Source organism: Lagopus muta, chromosome 18 (assembly GCF_023343835.1).
Source record: "Lagopus muta isolate bLagMut1 chromosome 18, bLagMut1 primary, whole genome shotgun sequence".
NCBI classification, from domain to species: Eukaryota; Metazoa; Chordata; class Aves; order Galliformes; family Phasianidae; genus Lagopus; species Lagopus muta.
In genome coordinates this window covers 4,018,634-4,034,695 of record NC_064450.1, presented here as the reverse complement: position 1 = coordinate 4,034,695, position 16,062 = coordinate 4,018,634, and the positions used below count along the sequence as shown (strand labels likewise).

The 16,062-nt window shown below is 44.7% G+C and overlaps 1 protein-coding gene across 8 annotated transcripts in view; it reads right to left on the bottom strand.

Moving 5' to 3' along the window:
- TNRC6C (trinucleotide repeat containing adaptor 6C) overlaps window positions 1-16,062 on the bottom strand; it is an 86,247-nt gene that overhangs the window by 22,227 nt on the left and 47,958 nt on the right. For 7 of the 8 annotated variants that reach the window (XM_048964672.1, XM_048964673.1, XM_048964669.1 and 4 more), the window contains 4 exons: window positions 8,693-11,284; window positions 2,551-2,760; window positions 1,179-1,345; window positions 199-279 (listed from right to left, as the gene is read on the bottom strand). In XM_048964672.1, the coding sequence (XP_048820629.1) occupies window positions 199-279; window positions 1,179-1,345; window positions 2,551-2,760; window positions 8,693-11,284 (3,050 nt within the window). The remainder of the gene's footprint in view (window positions 1-198; window positions 280-1,178; window positions 1,346-2,550; window positions 2,761-8,692; window positions 11,285-16,062) is intronic. The other variant, XM_048964670.1, reaches the window with a different exon arrangement.

Genomic DNA, 16,062 nt, shown 5'->3' with positions numbered 1-16,062 from the left:
CAAGGAGTTCAAGCTCCCCATCCCTGCAGGCATTGAAGGCCAGGCTGGATGTGGCTCTGGGCAGCCTGGTCTGCTGGCTGGTGACCATGCACACAGCAGGGGGTTGAAAGCAGATGATCATTGTGCTCCTTTTCAAACCAGGCCATTCCATGACTCTACGATTCTAACCAGGCGTGCTGAGCTGTGAGCACTACTCACAGGGAAGCCCATATCTGTGAGCTGTTTTATCAGGCGGTTCATGATCCAGGCCTCATCTTGCTTGCTAGATGTCTTCATGCCCTTGGTAAACAAGCAGAAGATTCCATTAATGGTTGGCTTCCCATACCCATACTAATGAGATGTAAATCCAGTACACAAGCAGTTTTTCTTGTTAATAGTGCATACTATTGCAAGATATGTCAGTACATTAATTTAAAAAGTATTCAGAACCCTACAATCATTGCAACTTTTTTTTTCCCTTCCCTACAAATTATCCAAACTCTACAATCATCATCAAACTCCATCTCTGTTCAACAGGTGTTCCATGTACCACTTCCTGTTTGATTGGATGACCACTGAATTAAAGCCACCTTTGAATTTAAGTATTTCATGGTAATCTTTGGCAGAGAACCACAATGAAATAAAAAATCTGACAAGCTTAACTGAATCATTACGCTGATCACAGCCTGTGTTGGGTAATGGAGTACTAAGTGGACTGATTAAATGCATTCCCCATTTCTGCAAGTTCCAGGCTTCCCTTGTCCTGGAATGAGGTACACGCAACAGAAGATGTTATAATGTAACTGGGTATGATCTTCCTTAAGCGTGCCATCAGTACAGAACTGCTTCCTTCTCATACCTATACAAACCTTAAAGTTATCTACTTGTTTCTCCATACAGAAAATAGGTATTTTTTGCTGGGCTACTCCATCACAAACTGTTTGTTTCCTATCACCACACAAAGTGGCTGAAGGCCTCGTAACAGTTTTCCCATTGACACATCACCATTTCTTCAGACTTGCCCTGGAAACAAGGTAAGCTGTACTCCAATATGGAAGCAGTGAGCTGCGTTGGTGCTCTGGTGCCAGGGTTGTATTTATTGCCAGATGTAATGCAAGAGAACATTTCTAACAATGAATTCCAGAAATGCTGCACTGTACTTCTACTCATTCCCACAGACCATCTTTATTTTTTCTCACCTTTTGAAGTCCTTTCTTTGGGGCATTCCCCCAGGAATTACAGGAGGAGCTGCTTTCTTGTGAAGCAGTATTATTCCACATATCTCCTTCTTCATCTTCCCACTGACTAGTACTGAGATTCACTTCATCCCCACCACTGCCCCAGCCTTCTTGCATAGATTTTGAAGCTGGAGGGAAAGAGGGAGAAAAAAATCAGACTCAATTTTATGCAAATTTTACGGAAATAGACTTTTATACCATAGCCTACATGGTAACGCTTAAGTATTTTCAAGAGATACAGAGGTTCATCAAATAGCTTAATTGGCATTAAATGATAAGGACTCCTCCTTTGAAGCTAACAAAAAAGAGAAGTGCTCCAAATAGAGCTACAGAAGGAAAAAGTCCAGCAATGGCAAATCTTCCTTTCTCCTAAACAAGAGAGATCTGTGACCCTTCCCGTCTCCTAGGAACAAGGAGCCAGAAGTATGACCACACACTTGTTGTGTACAATTTTGCTTTCAATGAATCTCACAATTTCAGCCACCACATTCTTCCACTGAACAAAACCAAACTGCAAGGTTACTTAATGGCCAGAAATGCATTCACATCTTAGAAGAACGAGGAGCAAGCAGGCTGCAAGGAACACTGTACAGTAAGTGACAAGGCTGTGTCAGCTCAACCTGTTTTATTGTTTCTTCTGCTTAAAGCAGGGATTACTCATTCTAAGACCTCTCGTTCTTCTTTTCAGGTTTTCTGGGACTTTTAACTATCTCTCACTGCAGCATTTAGCAGCAATAACACTTAAAGATTACCACAGCCTGAACATTAGTTTAAAACCAGACCTGCAGCCTTCAGGGCATTTGGAGACTTAAGATTTTTATCAAATAACTTTTGTTAGAAATCAAGAACCAGAAAGCAGCTCATGGTGCTCCTGAGCCTGTGAGCAGCCATAACAGCTGAAGCACATATCCAGTCTTTCAGTTTAATGGATGAGTGACATTATGGCCAGTCACTTTCATGTGCTTCTTCCCTTACCAAAGTTGATCCTATCTCGACTGAGCTCAGTTTCTTCTCTCCCTAGTACAGGTTTCCTTCAGTCCTGCAGTTTCCTTCTTTCCTATGCCTGTTATTTACACTGTACTGTCCTTAAAGAATGCAAAAAATACCCTTAAGGAACGCACTTGAATTTATTGGACAAGTTTGTTAAATTCATGCTTTTAAATGAATCTGGTATCTGGTATCAGAAGGTTTCGAGAGACCTACAAGATTAAGAATGAAATTAAGAAATTCCGAATTAAACACACAAGAGAACGAGAAGCCCTGCCTGCCGATGCTGGCAGCAGCAAACACCTTTGCCTTCTTTTATCCCCAGCCCCTGATGCCCCACACGTACCTGGTTTGCACAGTGCCGGGGCAGCAGCTGGAGCGGCTGTTCTGCCGTAGGTCCCCGCTGGCTCTGCAGGGCTCTCTCCCCACCCCGTCCCACTGCTGGGGGGTTTCCCCCACGCCGACGTGCCGTTATCGACTGCAGCAGAAGGGGAGGATGGCTCTCCCCAAGAAGCTTCGCTCTTCGTGTGGACGTTAGGCATTTCTCCCCAGCCTGCTGGAACGAGGCAAGGAGGAAAAGTGATGAGGTTTCTTTTGTCAGTCATTACAAAGTCGGACATTTTATTCGAGCCTTTAACTGGAAAGAGCATGAAACTAATAGAGTAACTACAACTAGTTACTCTAACTGTAATTAGTAACTCTCCTATGAAGAAAGGCTGAGGGAACTGGGATTGTTTAGCTTGGAAAAGAGAAGGCTCTGGGGAGACCTCATTGTGGCCTTCTAATACTTGAATAAATAGGGGGATCGGCTGTTTACAAGGGTGGGTAGTGACAGGACAAGGGGGAATGGTTTTAAACTGAGACAGGGGAGGTTTAGGGTCGATATTAGGAGGAAGCTTTTCACACAGGGTGGTGAGGCACTGGCACAGGTTGCCCAAGGAGGCTGTGGATGCCCCATCCCTGCAGGCATTCAAGGCCAGGCTGGATGTGGCTCTGGGCAGCCTGGGCTGCTGGTTGGTGACCTGCACACAGCAGGGGGATTGGAACTGGATGAGCACTGTTGGTCCTTTTCAACCCAGGCCATTCTATGAGTCTATAATAAAATAGATTTTAAAATCTCCTTGGTTTAGTCTCGAAAGTCCTTCTCTTTTCTCACACTTGTATGCAAGACATTATTTACTTGCTAACACTTTCAACACAGATACATATGTAGATAACATTCCCTAAAGCTCTTATTACAGCTCGTGGCTGACTGTGTTCACTGCCTGCCCCTTCTCTGAGGCTCTGTGCAATAATCAATTTTTATTTTATATATATATATTTTTTTTTACAGCAGAACTAGACAAGACTGCAATTAGAATGAGGACTGGCAGGTAGCAGCCCCTGCTTTCCTGCAGAGCATTACTTTAACTCATTAAAGCCACTATAAAGAAGCTACCATATACACACAAGCTACTATAAAGAAGCTGCCTCAGTCTGCCTTGAACGTAATGCGCTTAAATCTGTGTGCCACTGAGCTTAGTGCTGGAGCTGTGTGTGCCAGGAACTGCTTCTGCAACCTACAGAGTAACACACAGCAATGCAACAGAATTGGAGTTGGAATTTAATGCGTCCCTTACCTCTTACAAAAAGGTTTTTTTTGTCCCAACGTTTTGTGTTGTGTTTTTTCTTTTCTAACCTTTCTTTTGTTGCACTTGGGAGTTCAGTAGTTTTGTTGAACATCAGCACTTGAGAAAAGCGTTTTTGGAGCTGAATGTTATTTAAGTGCGTGTGTTTTATTCCAATGAATGAAGGCCCTGCCCATCTGTAGCTTCTGGCTCACAAAATGGAAACAGGACTAGTTAAGAAGGAAACACTTCAGCTCCCAAAATCAGCCTTAAACCAGAACTCATGTATGAGAAAGGCAAAGTGTAATAAGCTGTAGACTGTAAATTCCAAAGAATTGGTCCTGCTGCTGCTCTTTAATCTACACTGAATTTCGAGTGCAGACCATGGACACGCAATGTCCAAGTTAAGTTCTTTAAATGCACTGAGAAGTAATATGGGATTACAAACACCGAGGGAGCCAGGCTTCATTGAAAGATGATGCTTGAAGGCACCCAACACCAAACAAAATGCATTAAATGGAAGTTTTCAGACTGTCACACCAAATCAAGTTCAGTGCAGGAACTAAACAAATACAAGCTGAAGGATGCTGAGTGCTGCAAAGACGTGCCAATTCTAGCTCCATTCTCCCCTCTGAGGTAAGGACCCCTCTGCTCACATCACTGTCTGCGTTACCTCTGTATGGCTCTGCTTTACAAACTTAACAAGGAAGGTAAGGTTACATATTCAAGCAGATGCTAAATCCTGAAGTGGAAAGAAGATACTTGCTCTGCAGCCTCCAGAAGAGTGATTTGTTAATGAGGTTTTTCCTGGATTTTTACAACATCTAGCATGAGTCGTATCTGAAACAGACATAAGTTCAAAGAGCCTGCGGTCCCAGTGCAGCAGATCCCAAATGTTATTGCAGAGGGCTGAAGCAACACTCAAAGCTACTTCCAAGCTCCCTTACACAGCCCTAGGGAAGCAAAACACCTTCCTAACTGTCTCAAATCTGAGCTAGTCTTCCACTTTCAAAAATTCTTACTATTTTCCTCTCTGAAAACAACACACATGTAGGCTTTTCTAAGAAAAAGCCCCATGCTTTTAAAACAAAAAATAAAACTACAAATGTCTCTGCATGAATGCTGTTCTGCAACAGCATAACCTCTGCTAAAGGGCTCCTTGGCAAGAAAGTGAAGCATTAATACTGCACTTTTTCAACTGTTAGAATTGCAAGAAACAAAGAGATCACAGTGAGTAATGAACACGGCCACATTGGCAGAGTTTTGTTTTATAGAAATAAAAACATAATTAACATTGGGCCTCAGCCAACAGGAAATCCTCAAGGGAAAGTGAAATGTTAACTGAGTTATGGCAGGATGCAGTTGTTTTCCCTCAAAATAACCCTATAGCCATTTAGATGATAGAAACTGTTCTCCTTGAAGTCGTTTGGTCTGTGATATATAGCAGAGGGTATGACTACAGTGAGGCAAACTGAAGTATGAGAGCCTTAGGAAGATGGAGATGGAAGAGATTTAGGAGAAAAAAAGATAGTGTATCATTAGTCTCACGCAGCAAATAAACAAGCTGCAGCACTGTATACCCATGTATGCAGCCAGGGGAAGGTTCCTGCACCCTTTAACCTCAGGTCCCATCTCCTGCTCGCTTCATGCAGTGGGGCTCAGTGCCTTCTTGCATGGCTCGGCACTGGGGAAGCTCTTAGTTGGCTCTCAGCAAAGTCATGGCTGCAAGAAAGCAGAGGTTTCTCAGCAACACCTGGCCATCTCCCAGAACAGAACTGTCAGGGAGCTGAGTACCCACAACTGGATTTTAGGTTTTAAATGAGCGCCCTGAAGGAGTGGATGGAAGTTTAAAGGGTGATGCACTGCTCCCATCTTTTGTTCCATGGAAATCACAGACTGCAAGTGGCACTGGAGCTGCTCCCAGCAGAACAGCAGGAGATCGCAGAAGCAGCAGAAGAATTCAGACTTCATTTAGATTTTTCCAAAGTTGAGCTGCTCATTCTCTAGGCTCTGATTTTCAACATGAAATCTCCATAGGAAAGCCTGCGTTATCTTCGAATGGCTTCCTTGCTCAGATGGAGGCCTGGCTGCTGGAATCCTGTCAGTCTGCCTACCCAATATCTCCCCTCTCACAGCAGAGCACCCAGCCCTTCCTAGCATTTGCAGGAAAGATCTCTCACTGCTTGGGATCCAAAAATCTCTTTCTCACTCATCCCTGTTTTGTCACTTTGTCTTTCTAAACAACCCACCGCTGGCTTGGGAGGGAGCTCCTACAACCAGAAAGGAGTACATTTATCACATTTATCTATCCTGGTTTTTGTGTGCATTTATCTACAACACAAAAAGAAACTCCTCTCAGAGCACGATGCGTTTCATGAAGTGCGTACCAACATCTGCTTCCCATCAACAGCTTTTAAGCTCTGCAAAGAATGTTGAGAATTTCTGAGGATGGGTGACAACTCGAATAACAAGGCTGTAACTTGGCCTGCATTTCGGAGCTAACACAGCATAAACTTCTATTTCAAAAGGAACTGCTACTCTTTTATGAATCATTACCTAGCTCTGTACAGCAAAACCACGAGCCACCTCTTGGCTGTCAGTGTGGGACTGCGCCATCCTACAGCTACACAACGGGCTTCCCTACTGAGACAGGAACAGAACGGGGATTCCTTATTCCCTGAGCCATTCCCTGCAATAAATGATAACCATGACTGGCAAAGCACATCACGATCCATGTGGAAGACCAAATTCCAGTGGTAACTACTCAGTTCAAATGCTGGAAGATCTCAGATGAGCACTTACCTAAGGCACAGCCTTTCATTATACAATCAAGCTTTGCACAGAAATAATGGACATGTTGGAAAAATGTGCCTTTGGTTCACAGAAGTGTCCTGGCTACAGGACTTGCTTCCCCTGCTGCACAGGTTGGAAAGGGATATCCCCCATCAATTGGAAGGGTAATTGGGGTTAAAAAAAAATAGCATTATATGGTATGACAGCACCCTGCATCTCACTGCTGTCTGCGAGAAAGGAAAATCACTCATTACTTACTTCTTTTTTTTCTTTTTAATCCTTTTTTCTTGCATTCTACCTTGATTACATTCTGAAAGTTGTTCTGATTCAGTATCTTAGAACATCTTATTTCTAATGAAAATCTTTGCAAGATGCAAAATGCGGTCACTTCAACCAAGTCATGTGGCATCCTGAGTGGGTGGCTTCAAATTAATACGCATTTCTGAGTGCACAACCACACTGCTTCCAAGAAACCCTTCCTTTGCTACCATCTCTGAGAGGCACCGCTGCACAGCAAGAGCTTTAGAAACACATGGAATCATCCAAAAATCAGCTTATGGGGGGAGAACCAAGCAACCAACCCACGCTAAGAAAGGACACCTTTGCTATAATCCATAAATGGTAGATCTCAGTTTCATGGCTGAAGGTCTCAATACAGATGAAATAAGTTTAAGGTAAATGGTAAATGGAGTGTGGCCACGTACAAACCTCTTACAGGATTCCTCTTTCTGGAGCACATTATTTGACAAAAACAGACATCCTCAACTGTTAAAATATTTGACTGGAGTAAGGAACATGAGACTATTTTTATAGAGACATTGCATTAAGTTTGAATTATTTCACAACATCAAAGAAAAAAAAAATGATGGCAATAAAAGGAGGAGAACAAATCTCACTTGGAGAGAAGCACAGTTAGAAAGCCAATATTTAGGCATGGCCAAGACAAAACAAAAACTTGGACACAAAATCAAACGAGAAATATTAAAGAGCACTGCAAGATTGGATTTGAGATGTCTGTGGTTGAGACACAGAGCAGGGCTTCCAGTGACATTTATTTAAATACCTGTCCTCTAAACAATTTTTTCTCTGTACCTCCCCCCTATTTTTATTCTTTGCTGCTCGCCTACAACAGCACCTTCTCTTCCATTAGAAAAAATCCCAAGCTCTTCTCAGACAAACAACACTTAAAACCTCGTCTCTGGAACAGAACTGGAGTGGAATGGCTTTTTTCAGCCACCCTGAATATTAACATCTTTAACCAATCCAGCTTTACGAGAACCTCATAAAAGCCCAGGCTACAGTCCATGCTTGAGACCTGAAGGATGGAAGAGAACCATTTCTCCACAAATGACAGCAAACAGAAGAAACAGCACCAGGCTGGATTCACGCAACAGCCAAAAAAACATCTGCTGCCAAGAGATAGGGTTTGTGGAAAAGAAACAGATGCTCAGCGTCTAAACAAGAATAGAGACTGAGTAATAGTAAGAGAAGACAAATAACAGAAGAGAGGTTAGCAAAAAGACATCCAGCTCTACAAGAGCGGACGGTGCTAATGAATGGTGAAAGACCTTACAATGAAAATATGGACCAACGTGCCAAGGACCCAGAGCTTCAGTGGCCTGATAGTGCCTAGAGCTTCTCTGACTTTCCCTGCACAGCCAGCCAGCCTTCTCTCTGGTGCTACTCCCCCCAAAAAATCTCTACAGCACAAAGGTAAAGCCAGCGGGTTCACCCAGACACACAGTTCAGGAAATGGCTCACCAGGACATGCTGCAAACACACTGCAACTATTCTCAGATTCATCGGAGCCGCGCTGCCAAAAAGATGACGGCAGGCAGTAGAAATTGGCAGAAACACAAAATACCATGCCTGTGTCTAGAAAGAACTGGAAATAAGGAGTTTGGACTTTGGAAATGTGTCTGCCAGGTTCTATGGGTTCTGTACTCAAGGCAAGCGGTTCACACCGCTGTTTCAGAGTACATACAAACATTTATGCTATGATTTAAACAGAGCATTCCTATCTTTACCACTCAGTTACACAGTAATGCTGGTACCGGTATAATGGAGCTTACAAAAGTGCTGTCATACCTGGGCCAAGCAGCGGGGACCGGTTCGGCTGGGCACTTGACTGGTGCGATGGCTGAGGTTCAACCATGTTTGTGTTGATAATGGTGCTAGTGGTGGTGGTATTGGTTGTGGTACTGCTCTGAATGATAGGATTATTTCTATCCCACATGTTTACAGTCTTGTTGTTGTTGTAATTTGGGTCGCCCCAAGCCGAGGTACCATCATCGATCTCCATCTTGCGGCGAATGGACGGTGGAGATGGCTCTTCCCAGCCAGTTGCCTCACAGTTCTCTTTTTGTTTGGCTGGCACTGGCCCACCAACCCACCCCGACCCCGTCTGTTTTACAGAAGCAGCTCCACCCCAGTTACTCACACTGTTGTCCTGGGGTTTATTAGCCCAATTTTGTTGGGGGCCTGGCTTTAAAGATTCCCCCCAACTTGTACCTGTATTAGCCTTGCTGTTTGTGCCATTTCCCCACCCACTGGTCCCAGACCTCGTGGAATCATTCCATCCAGACCCTGACCTATTGTCAGAATCCCACCCAGATCCATTCTTCTTCCCATCACCCAAGTGTCCAGGAACAGACGATGAATCTGTCCAATCTCCACCTCCTGAAGTCCAGCTCGGATTTGATTTCTGTCCGTCTCCCCAGTTTTGAGATTTGGGTTTCTGAGGTTCACCCCAGGTAGGTGATTTGTCCTCCTGATTTGCGGTCCCACTCCAAGTGTGGCCGCTTTTGGCAGCAGCAGCATTATTAACAGTAGTAGAGCTTGCTGACTCTCCCCACCCCCCTGGGCCATTTGGTGCTTTGTTGTTATTGTCTCCCCAACCTGTATTTGTTGGAACAGCTGCAGGTGGAGAGTTGACCCACCCAGATACTGAAGAGGTATTTGTACTGTTCATGATGGACCCATCGTTCTTCCCCCCTGAGTTTGAAGATTGAGTAGCTGCACAACCCCAGGCCTCCGTTCCATTGTCATTCTTTCGTTCAGACCTCGGGGACTCTTCAAATTCCCAGGCAGTGTTTTGCTTTACAGGGGTCTGTCCCCACCCTGTATTGGACAGGACCCTGGGGTCAAGGTCATTTCTTGGCAACTGAACTTGCCCTTGGTCTATCATCCCTTTGTCTCTCCTCCTGCCTTCTGCAGCCCCCTCCCTCCCAGTACTGCCTTCATTTTGACTTCCACCGCTGTCATTGCTTCCTTCGCTAGCTGTGGTGCCAGATGCTGCAGCTTTGGCCCAAGAGTTTATTTGTTCGTTGCCCTGCTGCATGGCAGGATTCGGACTGGTAACACTAGAGCTATCCCACCCCGTTGATCCTTTCCCATTGATGTCGCTATTGGAATGCTGGTTTGGGGGCTTGACCCATTCACCATTGACACCGTTACTGGCGTTACGGTTGGGGTGGCCCCAAGCTCCAGAATGCACACTACCAACACCGCTGTTGCCACTGCTCCTGCCCCACGCCAGTACCCCAGGACCAGACGGAGGCCCTGAATCCCAAGCACTCGCTCCGTTTCCTTCCTTTTGCACAGCACTGCTGGATCCATTTTGTTTAGCACTTAATGCTGAGTTCACAGTGTCTCCATTCCCCTGACTGAACCCAGAATTGCTGTTTCCTGCGGCAGGATTACCCGGGGACATCCCCCAAACTGAACTGCCCATTCCTTCACCACTGCCCCCACTGACTTGAGAAACTGATGTTCCATTAGCACCAGGAAGGCCTTGCAGGTGGGGCGGGATGATGGCCCCCATACCAACAGCCATCCCCCAGTTCGGCAGTCCATTTGTCTGCATTGCATTGATAGGGTTTGGTGAAGAGTTCATGGGGTTAGTGTTATTTGGTCCATCAGTGTTAAGGTTCTGAGGTTGTACGCTGAAAGACACATTCTGAGAAGTGGACGTTTGTGGTTCTGTGCTCTCTTGCGGCAGCAAGTTTCCCCAAGCACCTAAGGTGCCTGTCGGGTTCCCATTCTGGTTGCCCATGTTCTGACCTATGGCACTGACCGGACTGCAAATACTGGAAGGGTTGCCTGCTCCCACAGTTCCCTCATGTCCAAGTACAGGCCAGGCAGCTGGATTGGCATTAGGGTTAAGGTTAAGATTAATGCCAGCATTCGAGTTGGAAGCACCCCAGCAGTTTTGACTTCTACCATCTCCAATCATGTTGTCCATCTTGCCATCCCCACCGCTGGCAGAGCAGTGAGCTAGGCCAGAGCCAGAGCCTGCAGCCATGCCCCACACTCTGGCCGAGCTGCCGTTACCATTGGCTCCACCAGCTCCAAGGGCACTCTGGTTAGAAGTGCTTTGGACGAGTGCTCCGTTGGCGCCATTATTGCCATTAGTTTTCTTTGTATGTCCAGTGAAGTTGCCTTGGGCACTCCCTGTAGCCATGCTACTGTTCTCTGAGCCACAGTTGGAGGCAGAGTCAGTGTCTGTAGTACATTCTGAGGCAGATTCAGTCTCAGCTCCTGTGATGGAAGGCCACGCTTCCTTGTCAGTCCTGTCTATTATCACTTTATCCCAGCTGCAGTTGCCTTCACTCCTGAAAGTGGGCTGCTGTCCCCAGTGGGAATTTTCATAATGGTCTCCCAATCCACTGTGACTGAGATCTGAAAGGATCCAAAAAGGTTGAAAATGAGTGCATGGTTCAAGCACCACAAAAACACAGTTAAGTACAGTTTTACATCACTAGCTATGATGCTGTGCTCCGCACTGAGATGTAACGTGTCTAAGATTCCAAGCATGTTTTCTAACACGATACAGCAATTTTCTTCAGTACAACTAAATACCACGTTCATGTTTCGACTTTTTGTGTTGTTGCTGTTTGTTTTGTTTTTGTTTTTGTTTTTTTAAGCTGGCAAAATTCTCAATTAAAATGGAATAATTCCATTCTAGAAGACACAAGAACATTTTACATGCAGTGGTTTATAATTAAAATAATAATACACACCATAAATAGAGATAGCAAACACAATGACCTCCATGAAAAAATCTAAGAAGCAAATTTGTGAAAAACGCAGAAGATGATCTGTGAAATTTATTTTTTGACTCAGTTCTCAGAGCACCCAGTAGAAAAATGTAAAACGTCCTCCTGCCTTTACACACATTGCAGCCACAACAGCATCCACACACTCCATTCACACTTCATTTACATTCTCAGCCCTTCCTGTAAATAAAGGAACAAACACTGACAGCCATCTTCACTACACACCATCAATTATGCATTCAAACACTGCTACTGTAACTTTTACATTATAGCAGAGAACACACAGGCGTTTCACAGTAACAGTTTGGTCAAGAAAATCAGCTCTTAAAGGATTTACAAGGGATTTAGACGTGCTTTTTAGCTGCACATATCATCCAAAGTACATCCAAAGTCCACCCCCCACCCAATGAAACTAATGCTGTATTGCACAGATATTCAGAAGGCAGTCTTCAGAGCACATACCTCATGTAATGCACACCACATACCTACCCTCAAACAAAGATGCTAACCAAACAATTTCTAAGAAGCTCTTGAACCTCCAATTGCTTGCTAGGGTGCGAAATGATACTGAAAGACACAACCATTTTCACACTAAGGACTCCAGCTTAATCCAGTTTTTGCTTTTACTTTCCATCCCAATCGCTCTCTATCGTTGGTAGAGATTTCTCCTTTTAGTTTATTTTAATGGGAACCTCACGGCAAGTAATTCAGTCCCATCCTGGGGATACATGGTGGAGGCCACCTGCACAACACTTCTTCCAACTGCTGATCTAAAGAAAGCAGCTATACGTTACACATTTTGGATGCCAATTATTTTTACTTGTCGTAAATCTGTACTAACACGACTTTGATTTTTACAACCAATTAATCTACATCAGATTTGAGTAAGAAGTGCAAGACTGTTCTGAGGGTAAGATGTATACAACAAACCTCCCAAATAAGCTGTTTAACAGTGGATGACTAATATGCATTGATTTGAATCACAAATATTTTGGTGTGATTAGCTCCTCCAACTGCTTCCAATTAAAGGTACTCCTCCAACACTGTGAAAAAATTATTCCAAGAATAGAAAAAGCTCTCCTGAACAAAGTCTCATTATTCACACGTTTCACCTGTGGCTTTGCAAGCGAGAGCTGTGATTATTAAGCTGCCTCACGCAGGTTATCAGGATACAGAACGAACACACTAACCCAGGACAGACTGCATCTCATCTCAAAACCAACTGGAGACACTTTAAAGCAAGGATGGGAACACAGCCTTAGCTCACTGCCTGTCTGCTCACAATGCCAGGACATGCCTGGTGTTCACAGAAAGACCCAAACAATGGGCATTTACAGGACAAACTGACAAGAAAATATGAAGCAGCTGGTTAGACAATGCGGATTATTGCCCCCACATGCAATGGCCAGCAAGAAGGAAAGCATTCACGTTACACCTGCACGAAACTGACCGCTTACAGAGCTGAGGAAGAAGGCAGAAAATTTACCTGATAATCTACGAAGGTGTTAAACAGAGCCCAGAATCCCAGATAAGGCAGGGAAAGAGAAAGGAAGCTTGCAAAATGACCCAAACTGGGTTGACGGGGTCAAAAATATGAGCCAAGCAGCATTCGGAGCAGAGCAGAAACAAACAAAGGAAAAAAGCTGCAGCAGCCAAGGCCAGCAGATAAGAAGTTGAGGTAACCAAGGAATCAGATAAGAGGAGTTGTGTGTGATTTTTTTTCAGCACAGTGGGTGGTGAGCTTCAGCAGTGTGTTTCTGGCATGTCAAGAAGATTTAAAAGCGGCTAGAAATACAGTTTCAATAAAAAGGTCTCACAAAAGCTGAACCTGAAGCTCCACCTGCGAGTGCAGGAGCAGAGCAGCGCTGCGCAGGGCAGGCTGAGGGAAAGGGCACAGCACCTGCACAGGGCTCACCGTGCACACGGATGGCAGGAAGAACAAGAAAACAGCTTCCAAAGATTCCTCAGCAGGGAGCAAAATGGTTCATTGCATGAGTAGTGGGATTTGGAAGAGCAGCCAGAGAAACAGACAAACCAAAGCAGGAAGGGGGAGAATTACACAGAGTAAGAGCTGACCATTCCAGAACTGTCAGGTACTGCAGCTGGGCTGAGCACACTGCTGGGGCAGCAGCACACGTCTGGCTCCAGAAAGCATGCAGCTCAGAAACATTCCATTTTCAGAGGGCTTGCAAATCAGTATTTGCTCCTTTCCAAAAGCGTGGTTGCCAGGATTCCGATTATGGCCTCAACAACAGCAACCACTGACTAATCTGAAAGAGGTTCCTTCGATAAGGATTGTGCTAATTCCAGTGCACAGCATACAGTGCTCCCACTAACAGCAGCTCTAACGCTACCCTGTGCTGCTCGCTCCCTGCTCCGGATTCGGCAGGGATTCAGGCTGGCAGCTCTCACAAGGAACATGCTCAAAAAACCAAGTGGTCAAATCTAAATCCAGCCCTTCCCAGTGTGACGTGTGCTGCAGCAGGGTTATCAAATTAAAAACAACAACAACAAAACAACGACAGAAAAATGCACTCAGGGATGGTTCCTTGCAGATTCCAGACAGAAGCTGCTCCCAAAAGCTATGAGCAACAAGCTCTGCCTGCTTCCCTTCAGCTTCTGGGGTCTGAACCTCTGCTTTCACATCTGTTACAACAAGAGGGCAGCTAGCAGGGACCTGACGACCTGCCTTAACAAACGAGCTGCAGGAGCTGCTGGGAAGTTACAGCTTTCTTCCAGCCCCAGACAGGCAACATTTTCCAGAGACAGCAGCTTCACAGCCTCCCAAAAGGTACTGCAGCAATTGCTTTTAACACCGAGCGCTGCTATAAAAACACTAAGAAAGGGACAGATTAAAAACCCACAAAATAAACAGCAAGTTGCGAGAGCTGTTACTTTGCTGCTAAACAAAGATAGCGCGCTTCTAGCACAGAACAAGCTCCCAAAAAACTGCTCTTATACAAGGCTTCCAGAAGCAAACATCCAAAGGACATTTTTCCATTTTCTCTAACCTAAAAGCAGTTCAATCCTACAAAGCAAATAACCCGAGAGCAGCAAAGTTACACTTAGCCCACAAGGATTTTACACCAACAGGAGAAATAATGAAAGGAAAATATTTTTATACGATTAAATCTTGGGGTAATTTTTTTGTTGTTTGTTCGGGGTTTCCTTTGAACACAAAAATCTCCTCTGACTCTCTAGGAAACCATGTCTCCACAAAAACTGCCATGGCTTTATTTTATAAGCTGTTAAGGCTGGAATGGGAAAACCAATAAAATGCCAGTACTTAAAAAGCAGTTCCTCTTTACTCCTGCAAAGCTCTGAAGTAAAGCACCCAGCCTGCCAGGAGCATCACCATCCTTCCTGGGAGCTGCCATTGCGAGCAGAGCAGTAGGAGATGAGAAGCACACACCTCATGTCAGCACTGCTGCTGCACCGCCAGGTCCAACCGCTGTTACCACCAATACTTTGTGCCTGGAAATCTTCACTACACGTCCTTTGTGAATACAGTTCTCTTGGCTAGCAAAACCTCCAGTAATCAGGAAAGAAAACTAACATAACGCTGAGATTAACAGCACTTCTTGTTGATTAAAAACTGAAACAACAACAAAATACGCAAAACACAACGAAAACTCACAACAAATTGAGTCAAACTCCTGGCATGCAGGCTACCAGAAAATCGCACAGCTTTGACCAGGGCCACCAGTAAGCAGCAGGTGACTGAGTTTTGTTTTTGCAATGTAGTGGGGCAGGAAGAGATCCCTGCTATTAAGCACTGCAGCTGGCTGGGTTCACACGCTGCAGTTCAGAAAACGTTTCTCCTTATGTTAACATAAATAACTCCAAAATCAGGTAACTGCTTACATAGTCTGCAAATGTAAAGTACGAGCAGAGCAAAAGGTGAGGAGCTGTTGCATGCATTTCTCTAAAAGCAAAGTGCACGGCTTGCAGGAAGGCAAACACTTTTATCTGAAAACACTGTTTGCAATCATATTCCTCGCTGCTGTTTTGTTGCTGTTTTTAGCTCTACCTTTATAACTTCCATCGCAGTAATTACTTTGAACAACACGCAGCACAATTACACACCTTCAGCTATAATTTAACATTCAGCTGATTTACGAACCGAAGTAAGAGGGAGGTGCAAAACGGCACCGCCTCGGATAAATTTTTAATGAGAATCTTATTAATAAGTACAGATTTGATTTAAAGCAGAACAAACAAAACAGATTCCCCTCTTCTTACTCCTGGCTGTATTTCTCAATGCACGTTAGTCAGCACAATAGCCCTGGGTTCACAGGCTCTCGGTTACCTGCCACATCCAGCCATTCCCTGCCCGGGGCTGAGGGCAGATCTGGAAGCTGTCCTCTACCTGATGCGCCTTGCTGTCCCCTAAATGCCAAC